The sequence below is a fragment of the Eucyclogobius newberryi genome, unplaced genomic scaffold (assembly GCF_026437365.1).
Source record: "Eucyclogobius newberryi isolate DKJ021-1_F unplaced genomic scaffold, fEucNew1.0.hap1 SCAF_7, whole genome shotgun sequence".
In the NCBI taxonomy this organism is placed as follows: Eukaryota; Metazoa; Chordata; class Actinopteri; order Gobiiformes; family Gobiidae; genus Eucyclogobius; species Eucyclogobius newberryi.
The window spans coordinates 35,657,859-35,681,276 of NW_027316389.1; the positions used below are offsets into that span (position 1 = coordinate 35,657,859).

Here is a 23,418-nt window from a genome sequence, read left to right on the forward strand (position 1 = left end):
AGTCTTTTAAGTCTATATGACAATAGACTTTAAAGGGTCTATATTCACTGTATGAGTATCACTATGCCTTAGTCCGACACTGGGGCGTAGCTCCTAACTTCAACTGTCTGTGAAAGAGCACTGTTTTGTCAATGTTCTCACAGATGTAAAATTGTAGTAAAGATGTAGTTCTATGAGATATAAGTAGGGATATGTTGTTCACATACAGTAATGGGTCGATATAGGAACAGTGCTTGCATCATTCATACTAAAGGAGAAGCAAAATGACAATTGTTTGCGTTAGTAAATGTATTTGTTTGAGTTTTCCTTGAGTATGGTATGCATCTGGTTTAATCATGTTTTAGTTTAGGCCACTTTTAGCCCAATTACACATCTGAATGAGTATTTAAATGAGACATATCATGCTAAATTAACGTCAATTCACTTTTAACCTGGTTACAACAGTGTTTCCTCATTTGTTTTCCTCATTATATTGTGGATTGCTTTCAGTAATTCTGTATTGTCCCGCCACAACTGCACGTAAAGAAACATGTAAGTCAATATTTTGCAATTCAAAATAATTATCTACTTATGTTATAGTTAAAGTTCCTGAAAAAAGTATACATGAATAAGTTTTTTTTATGTTTGAAACCCACTGCTGGGTTCAGCTGTCAAACATAATGCATAAATACCAGTAAGACCTCATTTGCAGACAACTAAACCATCTGCCTAAGCGCCTGACTGCATTAGCAGCATCGTTCCACACTGATGTTGTAACTTAGAGCTGATCCACTTGTTCGTGTATTTGGAGAACAAAGAGTCCCAGAGAAGCCTGTTAAATTTGGCTTTGTTTAAGAGCTGCTGCCGTCACTGCCTCTGCTTTAAACTGGTCTGGTGTCTAAACCCCATAATCCATTTATCTTGGTCTAACTCTCTTGATCCATGTAGACAGTAGAAAAGTAGCTTTGCCTCAGTGCAAAAAAAGAATAAGCCAAACCTGTCCACCCCTCATCTACTAATCCTGGAGCATCTGCTGCGCTGTGCTCCAGCGCCTTTTATTCATGACTGTGCCTTCAGCTGAGAAGCAGCCTGTCTCACACTGTAGTGCTCACACTACATGATTATCACAAGCTGTTAGATACTAGGCACTTTCAGGATTTCCCAAAGGTCAATAGGACAACATGTTATTAAAGCACTTTATACTTCTCTATTAATGACTTGAATTTTATGTAACACACCGGTTGTAATGTGAATATATGCTAAAGGAAAGTGTCCTTTTGTGAACCATTATGTCTAATAAGGTTTTTTTTATAACAGCGGCAGTGTGTAATAAACATGTTATAAAGTTTTCACTTGTGCCTGCCCTGTCTGGTTTCAGCACTTTTATGTGTGTGAGGTACAGGGGGAGTTACTTGGAAATATTCTTATTAAATTAAATTAACATGATAAAGTGATACGTGGTTAGGGTTAGGCACAGTTTGTGTGAGATCTAGAGTTACCTGGAGCTAAGTTAAGATAGTGCTAAGCCCAACTGGCAAAAATTATAACATAAACATATTAAACACATCGTTGTAAATAAATAGTTTTGTGCATACATAGTTTAAATCTGTCTTTTTTAGGGTAACAATATAACATCTGTTACAACGGACTACAAATGAAAATGTGCCTTGTGGCTAAATCTGATGCATTTAATGAACCCCACATTAATCAATAATGTGGGGTTCATTATGTGAACCCCACATTACTTCTTCTAGAAGTTAGTAAAAAGATTAAAAGTGGTCTCCTCTAGTGGTCAGACGGTAGATTGCAGTAAGTCACCTGTTGATGGGCTTTTACTTCAATAAACGTTTTGATTATTATTACTCAAGTAAGCATTTTAATTTGTAGCTTTCACATAACTATTTCTCAAATGCTCACATTATGTCTTCCCCTCTGAGAAGCTTGTCTAGAAAGTGGGCACTGCTGCAGTCCCAAAGACAACAAAGATACAACAATGTCTACATTGATGTAGAATCAAGAAGAAGAATCAATTGAAAATAATGTAGATTAATGTCAAAGTGCAGAAAAACACATCCATGCAATCCTTACCATTCGCACAAGTCCTGTGTTTAAGCACTATCTGTGGAAAAATAATGATGTTAAACTAATCTTTTACCAAAATAATCGCCAACTAAGATTGTAAACAAATATTAATCTATACTGGACTAAGTCTACCAAAACATGACTCGCTCTGTGCTTTTGAGTTTTCGTGAAAAGAAAATAACTTTTCCAGAGCAGTATTGACCAGTAGGAAGTGAGTATTTGAGCCACTGCCTTTTGTGTTAGACATGTGTAGGTCAATGACCCTTTAGTGTAGAAAGCAGAACATGAGTCGTATTGTCAGTAACAACCCACCAGTTTTGAAATATATTCCTAAACAGGATACCAAACAGGATATACAAATTGGAGCAAAATTACTCCGGAAATTTAATTATTGGAAAACAAAAATGTAGGCCAGTGTCAAGGGTTTGTTTGATTGCCCTGAATACAAACCAATCTCCCATTTCCACATGTGATTCTAAGAAATAAGGTCAGGTCTTGTTTAATAATCAAAGGTATTTATATGGTAGTTAAAAATAATTAACAAGTAAGAAACACTGAGTCATACTACATTGATAGAATCATGCTACAGGAGAATAATCGGGGGGGCTGTGGAGAGGACTAAGGTTCAGCATGGAACAGTGGCTCTGCTTTGGTTAAAGTGTGACGAGTCAAGTGCATTATCAGCTCCAAGTATGTATATAAACAAAGTTAAAGGGCAGAGAGAGGCAGAGGAGGACATGAGACAGTCATCATGAGGCTCGTCAACATTGTAGGAGTTTGCATTTATTTTCAAGCTTGAAGTATTATGTAGGTTGTGGCAATGGGAAAAAAGCTGTCTATTTCTCCTTTCTGATTACAGGGTCCTGATCCATCTCTAGTTTATCGTCCCAATTTGGAGGAAAAGAAAAAAGAACAGTACAGAAACTATGAGGTAAGGCCAAATGTAAGAATGTTTAAATCATTGTATCAATTATATTGTATGTTGTAAAAATTCAATTTTCAACAGACTTTAGTCATTTGCAAGAACTGACTGTGTGTGTGTTCCAGAATGGAGATTTGTTTGAGCGAGTTTTCAAGACCTACAAACTGATGCACACCAACCAGACCACAAAGTTTGTCAGGCAGAAGGTCGGCATTACTTCAGAAATATGAACTCCCTGTTAACTAAATACTGTATTGTAAATTTAAAATAGGCTTGAGTGGTATTCACTGTCAAAATATCACAAGGCAACATAAATCTTGATCTATCTTAAATCTAAAGCATAAATCTTTTGTGGAAATTGTGGAATAGTTGGAGTCACATGTGTTTGTGACTTTATGATGTTTACATGTCGTGGCAAAAAGCTCTCAAAACATTTTAGTATCTCTATGTCTGTTCCAAACTGCACCAGGTATTAGCTCCTTGTTTTGCATAGGAGCTAATGCAAAAAAAACAAAAGCATATTTATATAGGAAAGTACTAGGAAACGATGCATTTATATACCGGTATATCATTTTTCTCACTCCAGGTATTTTCCTTTCTGCCGATAGCTCTACAATGTTCATATATGTAAATGTAGGTGTCCCTGTTGTCTCTCGCAGCACGCAGAGTGGACCAGCTTCAACCACAATGAGATGGGGATAATGGAGGCTGTCATGTCTCTGGACCAGTTGGTGGATGAGTCTGATCCAGATGTGGACTTTCCTAACTCCTTCCACGCTTTCCAGACTGCTGAGGGCATCCGCAAAAAGCACCCTGACAAAGGTACAAAAAGGGTTGCACCAGAGTATGTCAAGAGTATACACTGGGCGCACAACCAGGGTTACAAACAAGTATACAATCAGGGGACAAAGGGCGCACAACCAGGTTACAACAACCAAGAATACAACCAGGGGACAAAGGAGGGCGCACAATCACAATACGATGAGGGTATAATCAGGGAACAAACTACAAACATTAACGGAGTGCCTTTTTTCTTGTCTTTGAGAACTCTTAACATATACCTTTATGTATATTTTGCTACATTTTCTTACCAAAATAGTTTTTTTGTGCAACAAATTAAACCAGTTTGAACGGACACTACGTGAATCTTTGTTATGATAGCAGTATCTCAATGTCTTTTTAGCAGTTTCTCACAAAGCATCATTCAGTCATTTCTCATAACTTAAGGTCCAAAAACTAAAGTATACACAAAAACGAGATACTGTTTTCAATAAATAATATACAATGTACTAAGTAGAGCAGAAGATTCAGTCAGATCTACACATGCAGTCATGCACCCTCATACATCCACACAATACATATCAATACAGAACACATTCCTACTCTCTCACTAGAAAGTCGCATGCCCTTATAATCAGGGTACAATCTGAGTACAAGTGGTACAACTGGGATACAACCAGGGGTTAAACAGAGGACTACCAGAGTACAATCAGGCACGTGATCTCAAACCAAACTAACAGCTATGATCTCTGCACAGACTGGTTCCAGCTAGTCGGCCTCATCCATGACATAGGCAAGATCATGGCTCTATGGGGCGAGCCCCAGGTAACAGCACCATTCATTTGTGGAATTAATTTAACTGTATTTTAAATAATTAAACCCATTGATATTGTAACACAACTCTGCAAAAGCCACAAGTAATTTTAAACTACTTTTAATATTGGTCATGTCTTCTTATTATCCAGTGGGCAGTCGTTGGAGACACGTTCCCTGTCGGCTGCAAATTTCAAAAAAATATTGTTTTTCGAGACACTTCTTTTAAAGACAATCCAGATGAGATCAACCCAAACTACAAGTAAACCTTTTTTTATTTTTCAAGGGGGCATAGGGTGTGACATGACCAAGAAAAAAATCTATTTAAATGTTCTTAATATTGCCTGCATTGGCTGTGGTCTTGGTGAAATTATACCAAAAAGAAATAAACTACAAAGTACTGAGTAAGGACCCAAATAATTACTAGAAAAAGTGTTTTTGACAAAAAATATAGGGTACTGATCAACGACAGAAAAGATCAGATTCATAATTTAGAGTTAATGCAATCTATGCAAGGCATCAAAACATAGTATACTCATCAAAAACTAGAATTAGCAAAATACAGCATACAATTTAAATTGGGCTAATTGTTACTTCAAAATATACAAATGCAAGTAAAACATATATTGAAATAAAGGTACTCTAAACTCCTTTGCTTGGGGCCTATTTTTCCAAAATACGCCTGAACAGACAAACAATTGGCTGGAGCCTTTGTGAAGCTGAGACTGTAGTCTTGAACTCTGTTTTACTCTAGTTATAAGTAGAAAAAAGCTGCACAGAGGAATTCAGATTTAAAATCCCGCCTGGTTTCTGGAGCAATGGTCTGATTGACACTAAAATGAGCATCGGTTTGGTTTGACAATTCTCTTTTAAAAGCTGAAGGTAAATTCACGTTCAATTCAAGTGAGTTTTAGGGACTTGTAATAAAGCAAAAACGTCCATTTCATTCAATTTCATTTTTCATTTTAGGGTAGTTTTTTATTTGTGGGTTTGGAGCACAATCTGACCCTGATGCTTCCCAGAATGATTGATTTGACTGGAAATATAAGGGTTAGAGCTTTATTTTTATATACAGCATAGCTTTAGAGTTTCCTTTTATAAGATATATGGTGGACAAAATGGAATAAATAAATAGTCCAACATCCCACGCCCTTATGCTTAATATAACTCAATGTACTATTAAGTTCAAACTGAGCAAATTATAAACATTAATCAACTTTTTGCCCATAATACAAATTACAGTTATGTCATCTGGAGTGAAAATGTTCTGTTTATAAAGGAAGCAAAATGGGCCTTTTATACCAATACTTGGCTATTACTTATATTCAATTTCCATTTAAATCAATGAGATGTCCCTTTGTTTAGCACTGACTGTGGCATCTACGAGCCGAACTGTGGAATAGACAAAGTGCTCATGTCCTGGGGTCACGATGGTAAGACTCCCTCAAACATGGTAGCAATCCAAAATCCAAAATATAATACAGTTTTTCCTTTTTTTAATGTAATTTCCTCCCTGCAGAATATCTTTACCAGGTTTTGAAGTTCAACAAATGCTCCATCCCAGAGGAAGTAAGTCCATATTGTTTTCGTTTTTGAATACATGAATACATTCTAACTTTATACCACACTTTCTTTTAGGGGTTGTACATGATCCGTTTCCATTCCTTCTACCCCTGGCACTCTCACAATGACTACTTCCATCTGTGCAACAACAAGGACCTCCAAATGCTGCCCTGGGTCAAAGAATTCAAGTCAGTCACAGGTCAAATCTCAATTACAACGCATGATATTAGGAAATTTAACAGTTAATTTACATTTTTATAGCAAATTTGACCTGTACACCAAGACCACTGACATGCCTGACGTGGAGCAGCTGAAGACATATTACCAGTCACTCATTGACAAGTACTGCCCCGGAATACTCAAGTGGTGAACGACAATGACAAACATATCTTATCTTATCTCACGGTTGGATCCATGTTAACCATATTGCATTTAACCTTCGTAAATGAAAAAAAAAAAAAAAAAAAAAAAAAAAAAAAAATCACAATCAGACCGTAAAATAGCACTTTGTATTCATCATGTAATAAAAATGTTTTTTATTAATCATTCATTTGTAGCATTTACTAGTGACAAAATGTAAAAGGTTTACAGCAACAGCAGCGTGACACCACACATAATATACACAAGTACAAAATATAATGCACATAATTCAAATATAATATATTTCTCAGTAGAATCTTAAATTTAGTCTGTTCAAATACAGAATAAGTTAACTGTAGGAATCCTTTTGCACTCTTTACCTCAACTGTTGTAGAGTTCAGCCATTTGCACTTGCACTTTGGTGTCCTTGGGCACTCCAACAATAGAGGTAAAAAGTGCTATAAATAATGTATTATGAGCTGATAAACCAAGGCAAAGTTATGAAAATAGGCAAAGCTTAGCAGTGGGGAAAACTTGACAGTGAAATTTGTTATAATCGTATTACTCCAGTCTTGTATTTCAAGCTATTCATTTAACATCATTCAATAGTCTGGTTTACTCAACCAAATCTACTCAAATTGTCCATAACATTTGTATGGTCATGAAAATAATCTAAAAGGAATTAATTCCCAAAAATCAGCACAATTTTGTACCCAATACTTGCCTAATTTGTTCATTTGAATTTACAAATTTGTACAAATGTAGGTACAGCATGCTGTAATATCTACTCGGCATGCAAACTCCATAGATATGGACAGGGACAGTTTGATCCATTTCTATTTACATCTAGACTTAAGGTACAAGGACATTGTTGCTTATAAATGCTAATTTGAACCCAGTTTTGTTTAATTGGAAATCAATTTCTAAAATTGTGGGAACAAATTGCAACGGTCATTTGTGAATACAACTTCTATTTTGTGGGATATTCATTTGACACCACAAATCAGATTCAGGGGTGGCTTTGTAATCTGAATAACATAACATATTCAACTTTCTATTGAAAGGTGGGGTAGTTGTTTTTTGATATTTAAACATTTAAGCCTTACACCAATGTCCTAATGCTGGCAGAAGGAGATACCACCCATTATTGTCACATTGGAATATCACAGTGGCAATCTTAAAGGCTTTTTGGGATAAGTGGTATGAATTTATAACATCATCTTTTATCTCTATCTTTTCCTCAAGTGCTTTTCTGTCTGCTCCATCTCCTCTTGTGACTGCTCTTCTGTCTCCACATCATTCACTCTCTGCTCTGGGCTTCCCTCGCTTCCTTCATCCTCCTCCTGCAGCCCCTCGTCTCCTACCTCCTTTCCTTCCTCTCCTACCTCCTTTCCTTCCTCCTCGCCATAATTTTCTTGAAGTTCGTCTCCAGTAAGCTCACTCTCAGTTACTGTGGCCTCAGCGGTTTGTGGTATCCGGTGTTTGCTCCTGTGTTGCAGTGCTCTGAGCAGGCAGAGGAGGGCGCTACATCCAATGAGAGTCCACACTATTAAATGAGCAGGTACTGCTTTCACCTGGGACCGCATCCATCTCACAGCATGGGCCAGTTTGGCTTTGGAGACTCGGCGAGGAGGAGAAGAGTCCTGTAAGAAAAAACTGAAAGTAAATATTTAACACTCTGATGTAAAATTAAAAAAGGGCTTTAAAGCATTATAAAAAAAATTGAAATACAATACAAAAACAGGAAAAATGCCTCAGATGTATGATGATGACTCAGATTCTCCTAACTTTGTATTGGTCCCCATTTGAACCTCATTTAAAATGATTGGTATGTCATTTGGCCAAAGTAGGCTTGATAAACTACTAATCTTAAAAAAATAAAGTCATAAATGGACCAAGTTAAAAGTCCCTCTGACCCCTCTTCTGAAACACACTCTGGTATGATGAATGGTTAAGCCTTTTCACTGTATATTTTGTAATAAATACTAACTAAACTAGTTAGTAGTCCATTATTGATTTAATCCACTCACAGTGTCTTGCTCGTGGACCCATGGTTAGGAATAAACTATAGGATTTGACCATAGACATAGTACAGTATATATAAATATAGTATATATCAGTGGATATATGGGGACCTCATAATGTTCAACTTCAGCCAATTGAAGACAATCGCGGCTAGCAGTTACAGCGGCTAATGTGGAGCCAAGTTTCATATAAGAAAATCTGACAGCACTTTTCAACCCCAACCACAGTTGCTCTGTGGTTGTGGCACACACAGAGCCAATCAGGAGAGAGGTTGTAGAAGGTACTCGCCAACTTGCCAACGGAAACTGTTTAAGACATCGACAACATATGGCACCTGATTGGTCAGTTATTATAGCTCATAGCTTGAATTACAAAGACAATAGTAAAAGAGAATCCCCAGTGAACCCTTGCTATAACGCGGTTCACTTTTCGCGGTCTCGCTGCTTCGCGGTTATGGTAACGTTATGGATTAATGGATTAATATATACACGTACGTAAAACCGCTTGCCAAATTGAAGTTTGCGAGGCCGGTGAGAGCGGCGCGCGTGAGTTTCAGTGTTTTATGGAGTATTTCATTGTATAATAACTGTAAAAAAAATAAAGGTTTCTACTTCACGGATTTCGCCTATCGCGGGTTCTTTTTGGAACGTAACGCCCGCGATAAACAAGGTTTCACTGTAGTTAGATGAATCTGGCTGGCACTCTTCCCTCACAGCAAGAAGGTTGTGGGTTTGCCTCCCGGGCTGGACCGGACCTTTCTGTGAGGAGTTTGCACGTTTCTCAGAGTCCAGGTGGTTTCCTCCAGGTGCTCTGTTTTTTTAACATAAAACCCTCCAGTTACAGTCCTGGCCAAACCCAGCACAAAGGTCTAAGCTGGGTCCCTGAAGGATGGGTCAAACGCAGAGGACGACTTTCCCTAGGGGGACCATCAAGTGTACCTTAACATTAAAATCATGTTGATGCTCTGATGGTTTACCTTGAGTCCATGTTGGTTAAGCATGCCCTCTAGAAAAGCGTTGCCCAGGTGCACTGTGGGATAGAACTCTTCATCATAGACTCGCCTCCACCAGCGCTCTGGGTACGATCTGTCAATCAACAAATGAAAGGAATTATTTGAAAAATACCTTTTGTAATAGATTTATATTCATGGCCAGAGCCTGACATTAGCCAAATGCTGGTTGAGCGTTTTGGCGTTGCAGTCATAGTTAAAGTTAAAAAACAAGGTTGGCATTGAGAAGAAACCTACCCATCGGCCTTGGGTTCTGTGAACCAGTATTTGTAGCGATGAGCCCGAAGGTAGGCAGGGGGCTGCTGGTGGAAGGGATACCGACTGATATCAGACTGGATCAGCTCGATCACTAAAAACACACAAAGCAGCAAAAATGGGTTGCAGAGTTTGGTGAAGCTGACTTGGCATTTGGGTCCAATTCCTCACTCAAATGTTAATGCTGAATTGAGTTTTAAAACAAATATTTGTTTTTTTCAGGGTTAAACAGATTATTGTCTGCGAGACTCTTTTTCCGACCATAGTCACTGGTCACAGATGTCCAATATACTGCACAGCTCATAAATGAAGCCTTTAAAACAACTTTTGCGTAGTCAAAATCTGAAAAACCTTCCCTGAAAGCAAAGCTGAAAAAAGTATCATGCATCTGTGACATCTGGATTAGACTGTACAGTCACTCCCTGCTCGTTCAACTGGTTGAGGAGCAAGATTTCCAAAAGGCACTAAAAGAAGAGAGGTGCTCGAGTCTCTTCACTGGCTTGAGTTTAGAATCGAACTTAAAATCCTCCTCCTTACTTACAAAGCCATAAATGACAAGGCCCCATCCTACCTCAAAGATGCTATAGTACCATATCATCCAAACGGTTAGCTGTCCATGTTAAGGAGGCCGACACAGTCTCTGCATGTATTTAACAAAAACACAATGACAGGTCCGTGTTACTTTCTGTACAGCAGAATTTTAGATAGAAGGTCCGTCTTCCCCCATTTTGGACTGGGTATTTTGAAATGTGGACGGGCATTTTCGAGTGCAGGGACGGCCATTTTATTAATAAATCTTAGGAAAAAAATGGAATATTATTATATTCATATATCGATAATATGAGAAGCCAATATGATCACACTCTGCCACTTAGGAGCGCCGTATGGCGTAAATTACGGCGCTCGTTTATGGCGCACGGCATAACGTCAGACGGCGTACCGCGTTAAAAGCGCCGCTTTATTTTGAAAAAGTGCAGATTTATTTTGTAAAAGCGCAGCTTTATTTTGTAGAAGCGTCTGAAAATACGCCGTGATACACGGCTCCTAAGTGGCGGAGTGTGATCATATTGGTTTTCCATAACGACCACATTTTTAAAGTACTTTTTTTTAGTCCGGAGAATGCCGAAGCTACTAGTTTTTTTGCGTAGTCGGCCCCCGTACCCCCGGACAAAATTATTTGGACGGGGTGTAAAATCCTATCAAAAAGCCTGCTGTACAGTATACAAAAAAGTCTGCAAACTAAAAGAATTGATTTCAACAGGTCAGTTTAAATGACTGCTGAAAGGTTTGGAAATAGATCAATACAGGTTTAAACAATCACAAGAATGAGTTGCCTGAAAACGGTTACAAACCATAGAGCCTGTTTTTATCCATTCATCTATTTAATTTGACCTTTATTTAACTAGGTTTAACAGTCATTTATAATTAAGAATCTCTTTTTGAAGCGCGACCTGGCCAAGAGGCAGCAGCATACTGGAATCAAACATTTGAAATCCATTTACATTTATAAATCCTTCACGAACAGTGCTTTCCGCCAAAACATTTATATCCACATCAATGACATAGATTCAGAAGAGACCAGTTCTCGAACACACAGCTCATTTTACTGAACTGAAAGCCTTTCTTTTCCATCGTAGTCTGGGGGCTGACAAAAGGAAGGTGTCCTGGGAACAAAGGCTACAGATGGAATAACTGATCCGTGTTGCTGGTTTGGTTCGGACATTGAAAGAGAGACTAGTAATCTCACTGGGATTTTTCGGGTTATAGATTAAGATGACTGAAATAGGAGTTGCAATTGGCAGAAACCCTTTTTTTAAAATCCCAATTAGAACACATAAGAGACACAAAAAATCTTCATGTAAATTTGACATTTTGTACATCAAACGCTAGTGTATTCTCTTGAGATGGACCATACCGTCTTGTTTTCCCTGCAGCAGTCTGTGCATGAGGCTGCTGAACCAGGGGGACTGCTGCTGAGGTCCCAAGGCAGCAAACCACATCTGCCAGTCTAGGCGGGGCTGGTGGGGGGTCACCATAGGGGGAGGCCTACTCATGTTCCCTGGTTTGTACATGAACTCGATCTCCTGTCAGATAAAACACAAAATAGGCTCCTTTTAAAACTCAATCCGGCCAACACTGCTCCTTCAGATCAAATCAACCCAATTACACTAATGATTTATGCATTTGAATAGAAACTGCAAAAGGGTAGTCTTACCACCCATGTGACTCCATCATAGCTGCCCTCAATGACCACCTCAGGCCGGCCGCCCACTCCGGTCATGCGTCTGAACAGGCCGTAGGAGTTGACCAGCTGATAGCGGTCCACCAGCTCGTGGGCCTGTCTCACTCCGGGCCACAGGTTTGCATTGGAGTCATACTCTATGTAAGTGAACGGCACCTGAAACAAAACCAGCAAGTAGATAAAATAGGGGCTGCCGCGGAAACAAACCATGTCAGTTTATTTTATGCATACCTTTCTTTAACATCAATAATAATGCTTAGGGTTTATATTGTGCTTTTTCAGCACTGCGTATAATATGGTAAATGCAGAGTATAGTGGTCTACACTATACTCAGCATTAACCATATATTTATTCATTTGTTACCATGATGTGCTTACCAGACTGATAGTGAACATAGCAACAGCTGCAGTTCCAAACACTGTCCACTGCAGAGTCCCCCACAGCCTTCGGAGGAACCCTTTCACACATGCACACCTTCAAACACATGGCAATATTTCAGATGGAGCTGTGCCATACCTGTAAATCTAGTACCAATCAACACTAAACAATATTGGGAGCCAGTGGTATCAATACCACTTAAGTGGAATCACAAAATGAGCTGACAGATCCACGTTGGGCTTATGTGTGGACCCGTTTAATCTAGCTGTAAGAAACTGTGTGGAGAAGAAGTACCGGGTTAAGTGTCTTGCCCAAGGACACAAGGGCAGTATTCTCCTGAGGCAACTGCGATTGCACAGCCAACCTCTGGGTCAGTGGATCTGACTGCCCTACCATGATGTTAATATCGAGAGCAGTATTCCAACCGCTGACCTTAGGATCAGAAAATGAGCACTCTGCCCCCAATCCCGTTTTATGAAAATTCTATACTTCCTGTCACACACGCTAGTATTTTGTTGGACCTATGCAGCAGTTATCCAGAATGAGGATCGCACCATTTGAATCCAGGTGGTGACTTTTTTTTTTTTCGGACAGGCAGTGTATCAAAACTTTGGTCCGATACAAAGATTTATAATTCCAGGAAGCAAATTATTTATTTTAATCCAAAAAGTTAAAGTGCTATATTTTATTCTGAGCCGTCACACTGTAGAACATATATTATTTGATACGTTTACAGGAAAACTCAATGGGAAAATGACTTCTGAGCCCCATACAACATGATTGACTGACCTGAACATGGCAGTGATCATCTCCCATGTGAGAGACAGGACGCCCATCCACACACAAGGGACAGTCACGGCCTTCAGGAACTGGTTGAACTGGTGGTAAGTGAAGGCTGAAATCCAAGAATGCGACGTTAAAGCAGAATTCTGAATATGAAGAATGATTTGCCGTCCTCCTCACCGGTCCTAGAGGCTACGCTTTTCTTCTGCGTGTCAATCTGCAGGTCGAAGCAGATCACTGTCCCAAAAACCAGGAGCGCCCAAACAATGAGCTCCACGCTGTACGCCAGCCAAGACCACAGCCTGGACTCTGAACACAAAACAAAAAAGTCTATCATGCAAAAAAAAAAAGCATTCAACAAACTCATGATTTTCCAATCTAAAAGTTTCAAAGGAGTTAATCTAAGTTAATCTAACTTTTATTGAAGCATGTTTTATTGGTTTCCTCTCATCATTAGCTAACTCTGAGTTGTAAGAGCCCTCATGTTATCTTCGGGTTTGGATGACCCACAGGCATCTGCAGTAGAACGCCAGAACTGTAGCAGGAGGGTTTAACTGGAGCATGTGGTGTTGATGGCGGAAACCGGAGCACCCGGAGGAAACCCACCCAGACGTGACCCGAAACTGACCTTGCTGTGAGGCAGTAGCGTGCAGTTATTTTTATGGATGGGCGAGAAGACTTGGGGTGTTCATCAATATTTTGGGGATAACATAAAAGTTTTAAATTATATAAATCTTATAAGCAAGGGTGGGTCTCCAGCGTGAAGTGCAACTGTCGATCCTACTGAGCTAAACTCTCATACCTTATCATAGTGCTACATGTATTAAGTAGTCTCACTTCACCGACCAATTCATAAATAAGCGCTCCATGTTGTTATCAAATGACCGCCTGTATTTCTGACTAACATCTAATCATTGGAAACATGAACAAAGCCTTAGCTACAGACAAAGAGTTTTAAGTCTGTTTGTTGAAACTTGGCGCTGCTGTTGCTTCGCTTCTCCTCTGCACATGCTCAGTCAGGGCAAAACTTATTAGGTTTATTCAGCGTGGTTTGAGCACAGATCCATGGGTTTGAGACTGCGTGGTCCTCAGAGCACATGTGCAGAGTTCTAAAAGAAGCTGCTGTCCACTCTGGTTCTAAAAGCTCATGTTAAAGCATGAACCGGCCTCTGAACACGGTCTGACAATGAAAAGGGCGAGAGAAGTAGAACCAGGCTTCATGCGGAGTATTCCCCAGCGGCCTATAGAGACCGCTAAAAACACAGTCCACACTCAATCCAGTAGATGACAGTAAATGCAACTTTGTTTTTGTTGTTGCTTTTAATGGCGGCTGGCAACCAACTGCACAGTGACTTCAGAAGTGAGGTGAAAACAGGCTTATATATATATATATATATATATATATATATATATATATATATATATATATATATATATATATATATATATATATATATATATATATAGTCATTTCTGATTCGAGGAGTGCTAGCCACTCTGCTGCCCATTCTGGAATCCAGAACATTTGTGTTTGCAAACTTTTAAGGGGTAACAAAAACAAAAGCATTTGACATTGACTTTAAATCAATGCCCATTTCATTTCTCACCCTTGTGGCTGGTCTGGTATGACTTTTGTATCCAGAAGTAAACATGCTGGTCGTCCAGTAGAGACACACACAGAGCTATTGCCAGCAGGTTGAAGAAGTTGTAATTTCCAGATAAAATGATGAGAACTTGCAGCAGAATCTATGGGGTAAAACGTTCAATTACATTTCTTTTGTGATGCTAATGATAAGAACTTATGCAGATGCCATCGCTACTTTCTGAATCGTAGAAGTGAGTGACAAAATTGCTTTTGTCACTCACTTTTTGTAACTAAAATGTGAAAGAACTTGTTATGATAGTTCCCAATGACGAGGACCACAACCCAAGCTACAATGCAAAGTGTTTATTGACATACGAGAAGAACATCTAGGACATCAATTAGAATAATATTTAGACGAGGGTCGGAGGGAGGGGAATGAAGTCACAAATGCTGATGTGTGTGACCTGGATGATTAAATAGTGTAGCTGCCGGAAGTGGCGTGAAAGGTATGGTCCTACTCCCGAACTTAAAATAACAAACTTATCTTCATTTAGCTAACAAGCTAACGAAGCTCTGCACAGTCGGAGCACAACGGGGAAACAACTTTTTGTTGTTTCCCGTTGTTGCAGTATACATTTGTTGTTAGTTGTTGCAGTATAAATTTGAATTGTGTGAAATAGAAGCTCCACGGACCGAAATCAGAAAAAAAACTAATTTTGTCAGTTGTGCTGCCCATAATTCTGTCACTCAGTCAAAATGTTGTGAGGCGTTTATCGGCCGTAAATGATGTCAGTGCATAACCTCTATTAGAGCTCAAAGTTCTAGTAACAAGCTTAGAATATTTTTCACCTGTAAATAGAAGGAGGCGATGCGGAGTCTGCGCAGTGGACTGAAGAAAAGAGGAGAGACGGCGATCTCTATGAAGAAGGTGCCCACCACGCTCAGCTTCTGCCACCACACGGGGAGCTGGTGAGCAAACCAGGCCAGATGTGTCGGGATGCACTGGGTCTCGTAGTGGTAAGTCAGCGCTAGGGTGGTCACAACATCAGATTTTAGTGCTACGATTAGTGTGAGGAAAAACATCCCGATTATTCACGGTTATTCCTGTAGTCTAACACATTCCTATTTCTCAAGTTTGTGAGCAACAATTCGTCATCATATTAATACAGCACAGACTGACAAATGTTAATGCTTTTTAATGTTTTGATTAACTAGCACTGTAAATATGAGTCTTATAGAGCAGAGCCAAAAAAGTTTTGACATTTTATAGCAGGTAGGTTATTCAGTATTTGACATTTTCACTTGCCTTCCTAATACAATGTTATGAAACTGAACTTTCTGAATGACAAAATAAAGTAACATGACAAAAACAGACAGATAAAAAAAGTACTTTATAAACAATAGATTTCATTAAAATTTGAATTGTGATGATTATTATTTTTCAATTCTTAAATAATCACGATTATTGATTAACTGTATAATCTTAATCCCTCGTCACCACTGCCCAAAACAAATGAAAAGGTCACGTTTTAAGTAGTGCGTCTCCAACTGGGCCACAAGTACCAGCCGTACTAGTACACAGGAGTTTTCAGGTGCTACTTTAAGGCCTGTGACGATAATTAACACATTTTGAGGTTTGTTATATATTGTTGAAGAAAATATACATAAGCGATTATATACACTTTAATTTATGTTGTTCCCCTAAAATATTCTAAAATGTACGATACTGTAAGAAAAACCCATGAGCTGCAATTAATAAATAGGTGAATGAAACACTTGCAGTTATTTCTACAGCTCTGAAAAACTAGTACAAAAGGAAACACGATAAATATTGACCCCCAAAAATGATTGTTCTTTCTATCATTTATTGAACGATGAGTCGATATAGTAATTATCGTGACAAGCAAAGGGGTGTTATTATAGTGAGGAAAAAATGTCACGATTCAACAATTATTCTAACATTACTGCTCCTCAAGTTTGTGACCGGACTGTACAAAACAAATATTTTTTGGACAATAGATCAAACTAAAAAAGGCTTTATCTTGCTTCTAAATTATATTTGTTTTCCTTTTCCGTTTTTGAGTCTTTTAAATTTGTCTGTTTTTTGTTACATGAATGACTATATTGTAAGAGTATGAATGGTATGGATATGATGAGTGGAATATTTTAAAACTTGACCATTTACAGGCCAGAGATGATAAACAAAATCATACAGCACAGGCATGGTGGGACGCTCCGGCGGGCACCCGCAGGCGGTGCGCACGAAAAGCACCACGGTGCTCACACGGTACCCAAAAGATATGGAAAGCCAATATGATCACACTCCGCCACTTAGGAGCCGCATATGGCGTAAAGTAAGAGAACGCCGAGCGCCGTCTGGCGTAAATTACAGCACTCGTTTACGGCGCACCGGTTTATTTTGTAAAAGCGTCGGAAAATACACCACGATACGGCGCTCCTACGTAGCGGAGTGCGATCATAGTGGTTTTCCATATCGAATCCCGTAGGTTTTAAGTACTTTTTGCAAGCGCCACCTACATCCAACCTCAGCCCAGCGAGAACACGGCAACATACAAATAAAAACAGATTTTGCCCCAACTACCGTCTCAGCTGCAGGCAGAAGTAGGGATGCGTACCGGTACGCAGGACCGGATGCGGACTTGTAAAAATGTTTCGGTTCAGGTCCAAAAAACCAAAACCCCAGTGATTCGGTTCTGGACTCATAAACAATATAGCGCTCACATACCATATCCTTTTCGTTCAAGAATCTAGACCATCTTAAACCTTTCATAGATCGCGAAATTCGCGCTGGAAAAGACGTAAACACTGACATCACTGTCAATGGCGCACCCGGAGCCATCAGTGATGTTCGCGTCTTCCCCGCGGCAGAAGATGAAGCCGGCGAAATTAGACTAGACTAGACGAGACGAGACAGACAGACACACAAACTATTATGTTGTGGTGTGATGTAGTTAGCATTTATTTCAGTGGGTTAATGTGCAATATACATATTTATACATCTAAGTAAATACTAAGTCAAAGTAATATTGTTTAATTGCTGGATTCATTAATTGGAGCTTATATTTGGTATTAGTATTCTAATATTTAAATAATATTTAACAACTGTAGAATACAAAAAAACTATGTAATATGGTCTGGTGTTTATTGCTGCTAATATGATGTGTTGTGTAAAATATTTTCATATTATATTTTTGATACTGCTAAGTTGATTGATTTATAGTGGTTCTAGTTGACTGTTATGCTAGTTTTTGAAGGTTTTTACCTGACTTTGATGCCAATTAATCTGCAAAATTAAAGAGTGGAAATGTATCTAAAGGCATTAAACTGTAGTGGGGAACAGCCCAGTCAAACCAGTAATACACTTGACAAACATAGTATCAGCTGAAACAGCTGCCCCTGCCCAATACCAATACTCAACATGGTCTTGTTCAGGAGTTGTTCCTCAAGTAAAACACATGCATGTGTGTAACTGTTAAGCTATAGTATAGCAGCTAGCTCGTAGCTTGTGATTTGTAAGTTGTAACTTCCGTTAATAAACAGTGCATAAACAAGACAAGTTGAGTTTATTTCAATCTACAGTTAAGCCTTGTGTTTAATCTTCGTCCTTGTTCAAGTGTCTTAATTGAGCCAAGTGTCTTGTGTTATGCCGTTATAACATTATGCAAATATGGCATGGTTCAGGTCCGGACTCATTAGGTCCGGACCTGAACCTAAACCTCTGGATTCGAATGCGGACCTGAATCTAACATGGGTTTAGGTATGCATCCCTAGGCAGAAGTAATAAAGACATTTGCAAATCCCATTTGTTTTCCTACCTATTCTTTAAAAGATGTTGTTCAAACTCTTGACTGACAAACCATAAAATCAACAGCTAAGAGAAAAGGTTAGGAGACTCAATAAAACTTGATAAAAAGCTTGTTTTTGACACATAAAATCTGTTCAGTTTGGGCAGCAAACAGTCTTTGTTGACTTATTTTTGCGACAGAATCTGTGTCATTGTCAAGTATTTGTAGAAGACCTCGTGGTTTGAAAGTTTTTTTTCTCCAGTCTTTGCAGGTGGTTGTCCCACACAATGTGACATATGAGAGAGAGCACTTCCGTGGTCTGTTTCTGTGCTGCATCATCTGAAGGCGATAGCTGCCATCATTAAAATACGACTTCAAATAAACAAGTCTGCGTTCATACTACTGCGTCAAAGCGTCCAAGTTACATTCAAAGTTTATGTGGACGCGCGTCTTGGACGTTCAGTGTTTTTGCAGCGCAAATCCTGCGCTTTGAGGGTCAGACGCTTTGGACGTGCGGCCAAAGTGCTCTCGCGTAATCACTCTGGAAGAAGGCCCAAAACAAAACCTGCAACGATTTTTTTTAAATCCTCAAGAAGCAGCTCTTGGAGCAAATAAAAGATATTCACTAAAATGAACACTCAAATGTATGGATTGTGGATAGGCCATACACCATGCAATAGTATGTTTAGGGTGCATGTACCTTTGGAAATAATGACGGTACATCAAACCATCATTGGAAGAAAATGCAACCCCATATGAGGCATTTACACCATCCCCTTAAAAAATTCTGGTGAGAGCACTGGTGGTCTCACAGTGAGACGAGGACAAAGATTAAACTTAAAACCGTCGTAGGATCAAAGAGGAGAAGCGATTTAAATCAAGTATGCCTGAAATATATATTTGGAATCTTGGTCACAGAGGAACCATCTGAACTTTTACAATCTCTGGTCTAAAAGTCTCTGGGGTTTGTGCCTTACCAGTTAGACCCCACCAGGTTGGACAGCGGGAGGTGAGTTTGACCACTCCTGATGCAAACATGAGCCTGAAGAGCAGCCAGCGGACCAGCCAGAAGGTGAGGGCATCATGATCCCGGACTGAGCGAGAGCCTCTAAACACTGTGAGTGGGGCTACCAGGATACACAAAAATCCAGCTTCCAGGAGCAAGTTGTCCCTGGAAACAGAAAGAACACGTGTAAACTCCACTAGGCAGACAATTGCTTGACCCTTCCTTCCCATCCCAGATGGAGCTCCACAGTGAAGGCTTGCCAAGGGCTAATCAGCTATGTGGAACCTAAAGACTTGCAGGGGTTCCAGAAATTCAGTTCTCCAATACTTTCAATTGCTTTGAGCCAAACTAAGCCCGAACCATGCAATCAGATTTGTTTATTTCAGTGATGCATGTGAAACAGAGAAGCTCATTGGTCACCTATCATTTAGAACAAAATCAAACTACTCTCACCTCAGATTAAGATGAATCACTCATTGATTCCGCAAACTAAAGACTACAAAAACTAAACTGGCAAATTTAAAACAAACTTATTTGAAAGCGTTTTTCGGTTAGTTTTTTTTTTAAATCAGAAAACAAGTGTTATTGAAATTAGTTACCACGAGAATGTAATTTTGTTTTGACAGGCAAAGAATGGGGGCATGTGTGTATTTCTCAATGGAGCGTCACAAAGTCACATGTTTGGGGGGAATTCTGTTAACACTGTGCTACAAAAACGTGTTCACTATTCACTGGTAAATACTAACTGTTGGAGAGAGTGGTTGCCGAGAGGCCCATCATGTGTTTTTGGACCTGTCCTACTGTTCAGAAATATAAAGATAAGATAATCCTTTATTGTCCACACATGGGGAAATTTCATTGTTGCAACGCAGGTAGATACAGAGGAAAAGAACAGATAACTTATACGAAGTTTGAAAAACATTCTCAATAGAAGATCTCTTATAAACAAAAACTCCTATAGACAAAACCTCCCATTTCCCAACAAGGGATGGAGGGAAAAAATAATAAAGATAAAATAAATACCATTGCATGTGATCACAACAGTAATTGCATATGAATATGTGTTCAGGACTAACAGTGTTTGTTATAAAGTCTGACAGCAGCAGGAAGGAAAGACCTGCGAAACCTCTCCTTCACACAGCGAGGGTGGATCAGTCTCTCACTGAAGCTGCTCTCCAGAGCGGAGAGAGTGTCCTGCAGGGGGCGACACTCATGGTCCAGCATAGATGTGAATCTAGCCAGGACCTTTCTGTCCCCCACCTCCTGCACAGAGTCCAGAGCACAGCCCAGGACGGAGCTGGACTTCTTGATGACTTTGTCCAGCTTCCTCCTCTCCCTCTCTGTGATGCTGCTGCTCCAGCAGGCCACACCTACAGGAGGGCTGATGCCACCACAGAGTCGTAGAAGGTCTTCAGGAGTGGCCCTGTCACTCCAAAAGACCTGAGTCTCCTCAGGAGGTAGAGCCGACTCTGGCTCTTCCTGTACAGTGCGTCTGTGTTATGAGTCCAGTCCAGTTTGTGGTTCAGATGAACACCCAGGTACTTGTATGAGTCCACTCTCTCAATGTCCCGTCCCTGGATGTTCACTGGTGAGGGGGCAGTGGGGTGGCGTCTGTGGAAGTCCACCACCATCTCCTTGGTCTTTCCCGCGTTGAGGTGTTTTTTAAATTAAAAAAAAAAAAAATTGGGCTGAGTTTAACAAAGCACTCCAGACATCGCTATCCATCACATTTTGATTTCAGAACTATATTTGGCCTTAAAACCGCTGCCATGGAAACAATACACGGTAACTTTGGAGCAGGAATAAATTGAGATTTTTTTTTACCCTTCCACTCTCCTAATGGAACAGTGTAATGTAGTGAATGAAGCAAGGGCATATTTGAGAAAGGCAGGCACAATTAACATAATAATATCTATACACTCACCATTGGAAGTAGAGGAAAACTTGACCAACCTGAAAAACACAAAAAAGATAGTTCTCCGTTACATTTACTCACATTCTAATACGTAGTTTGTGTAGTTTTCAGACACCATACTTTTACTCCTACTTGAATATTGTTTTTATTGAAGTAACAACACACTCTTTAAGAAGTTTAGATTACGTTTTCCACTGAGAGTCTGTCTACAAGTACCACCAGCTTTATGTTGACAACATTAAATGATTAGAACATTTGTGTTTTTTGCACCGCTCCTTTAGATTTGATTTTAATTTCCTAATTTGTTATCCATCTTATTTTGTCCATCCTTTGGACATAAGATCTGATTTATAATTTGAAGTAAACTGTGGGAGAGGACTTAGACTCAAGACAATACTACAGGCCGTACTGTTCTGCCCTTTTCCCTCCAGGCATCAAATAAAGACCATGAGAACGATACTCCCCGCCTCTTCACTGTCCATCATAGACTAAAACTTCAACAGTTACATGCGATAGAACATGTGGTTAACATTTATACCAGTCAAATTACAATTTGAGAAGAAAAATAATATAAATTTAAAAAAATTGTTTACAATATGGTTTCAAGGTTTCAACAGTTGTGGAATTACCTCTACCCATATCACATCTGCTGCTCATATCCAACCAAGGAAGTACAACTATAAACTTCACCTTCAACTTTGTCAAAGAAAAAGGCATTTAAATAAAGTGAAAAGTGCAGTCTCACCCGACATATGCACTACAAGAAATATTCTTCCGTCTTCTGCAAACGGCAAAAGATCCTGGAAATTAGACCTCATAATGTGTACGGAAACCTCAATCTAAACTTGGGCAGCCCCTCATATATCATGATTAATACTTGATAACGTTTACCTGGTAGATGGACATATACAGAGCCCAGAGGAGAAGGAACACCACACTGTCCCTGAAGGCCTCCATCAGAGTGGCAGCCAGGCTCAGAGCGGCCCCCAGCAGACACAGCAGCTCCATGCACGTATGAGTGTCCAGGCCCAGGTGAGGGCCCAGCCACAGCAGAGAGGGCGAGCTCCACAGCTGCTCCCACAAAGACTTCCCACTGTAACGCAGTCTCCAGCGGGCAGGTAGCACCCCATCGTTACCATAGAGACCTGGATGACAGGTGCAGATGATTTGAACAAGTGGATCGTTATTTACATGGTTTTATTTTTGAAAAGTGGCCATGTGTCATTTTAAAACCCAAAATGTGCCACAAGTCTCTTCATTTTCCTACTAAGTTCAGGAATGTGGGCGGGGATACGGGGCAGGCGAAAAACAGGAATTTTCTGAGCATTCCAGCCTCAACTGCAGGACAATGCAGGTTCAAGCATACTGGGATCAATCACAATACAACTTTGAGTAAACTAAATATTCAATACGGCTAAAAGTTGATTCAGCATAATACATCCCCTTTAATATACACTATAAAAAGTGTATATTAAGTGTATATTAAAGGGGATACATTATGCTGACTTTTTAAAATACCCCATAAGTAAATAAACGAAAGGTTTTTGCCAACATTACTTATACCTACTTTTTTGTTGGCATGTGTCAATACTAAACAGATTTATAAAGTGATCATCAACCTGCCAATCATAATTATCCTGGTAAAAAGTAGCACAAACGGGGAGTGCAGTTGACATTGCTAGGCTAACTCCAGCGCAGGGCAGAAGAGTGACCAACCTGGAATCTGCATGTACAGGGAAACAAACGCGGACAGATAGATGGCCGCCATGCACCACAGGAACATGCGCCTCGGTAAAACTATGCTCCCCATGTTTGAGCCGAGCCAACCCAAGAGACAGAACTGAAACTCCCGTGCCGTTTCAACAACAGCCCGTGCCCCTGTAGCCGCTGGAGCCTGCACTAGTGCCTGCGCTGG

General features: G+C 39.7%; 2 protein-coding genes across 2 annotated transcripts; one reads left to right on the forward strand and one right to left on the reverse strand.

The window, feature by feature from the left end:
* The first annotated feature begins 2,663 nt into the window (after positions 1-2,663).
* Positions 2,664-6,525, forward strand: miox (myo-inositol oxygenase). The gene is made up of 10 exons (XM_072434911.1): positions 2,664-2,830; positions 2,921-2,992; positions 3,109-3,189; positions 3,643-3,805; positions 4,521-4,588; positions 4,729-4,838; positions 5,942-6,009; positions 6,096-6,145; positions 6,215-6,327; positions 6,401-6,525. Exons 1-10 carry the CDS (start codon positions 2,813-2,815, stop codon positions 6,507-6,509), a joined length of 852 nt encoding a protein of 283 aa, XP_072291012.1. The 5' UTR covers positions 2,664-2,812; the 3' UTR covers positions 6,510-6,525.
* A 101-nt stretch (positions 6,526-6,626) lies between these two features.
* lmf2a (lipase maturation factor 2a) lies at positions 6,627-23,418 on the reverse strand. Its single transcript, XM_072435117.1, has 14 exons — positions 23,220-23,418; positions 22,395-22,648; positions 21,513-21,541; positions 19,560-19,753; positions 15,626-15,804; positions 14,799-14,937; positions 13,372-13,500; positions 13,198-13,303; positions 12,408-12,504; positions 12,004-12,186; positions 11,704-11,872; positions 9,771-9,882; positions 9,501-9,609; positions 6,627-8,142 (listed from the first exon to the last, which is right to left on the reverse strand). Exons 1-14 carry the CDS (start codon positions 23,311-23,313, stop codon positions 7,729-7,731), a joined length of 2,208 nt encoding a protein of 735 aa, XP_072291218.1. The 5' UTR covers positions 23,314-23,418; the 3' UTR covers positions 6,627-7,728.

What these genes read in the sequence shown, in the direction of transcription:
- miox (XM_072434911.1), top strand. An exon ending in CTCTATGGGGCGAGCCCCAG is followed by an intron (nt 4,589 to 4,728) that starts GTAACAGCACCA and finishes CTTATTATCCAG; the next exon opens with TGGGCAGTCGTTGGAGACAC. An exon ending in CATGTCCTGGGGTCACGATG is followed by an intron (nt 6,010 to 6,095) that starts GTAAGACTCCCT and finishes TCCTCCCTGCAG; the next exon opens with AATATCTTTACCAGGTTTTG.
- lmf2a (XM_072435117.1), bottom strand. Translation starts at nt 23,313, where the DNA reads ATGGGGAGCATAGTTTTACCGAGGCGCATGTTCCTGTGGTGCATGGCG. An exon ending in AAGCGTAGCCTCTAGGACCG is followed by an intron (nt 13,304 to 13,371) that starts GTGAGGAGGACG and finishes CTTGGATTTCAG; the next exon opens with CCTTCACTTACCACCAGTTC. An exon ending in ATGATCACTGCCATGTTCAG is followed by an intron (nt 12,505 to 13,197) that starts GTCAGTCAATCA and finishes ATGTGTTTGAAG; the next exon opens with GTGTGCATGTGTGAAAGGGT.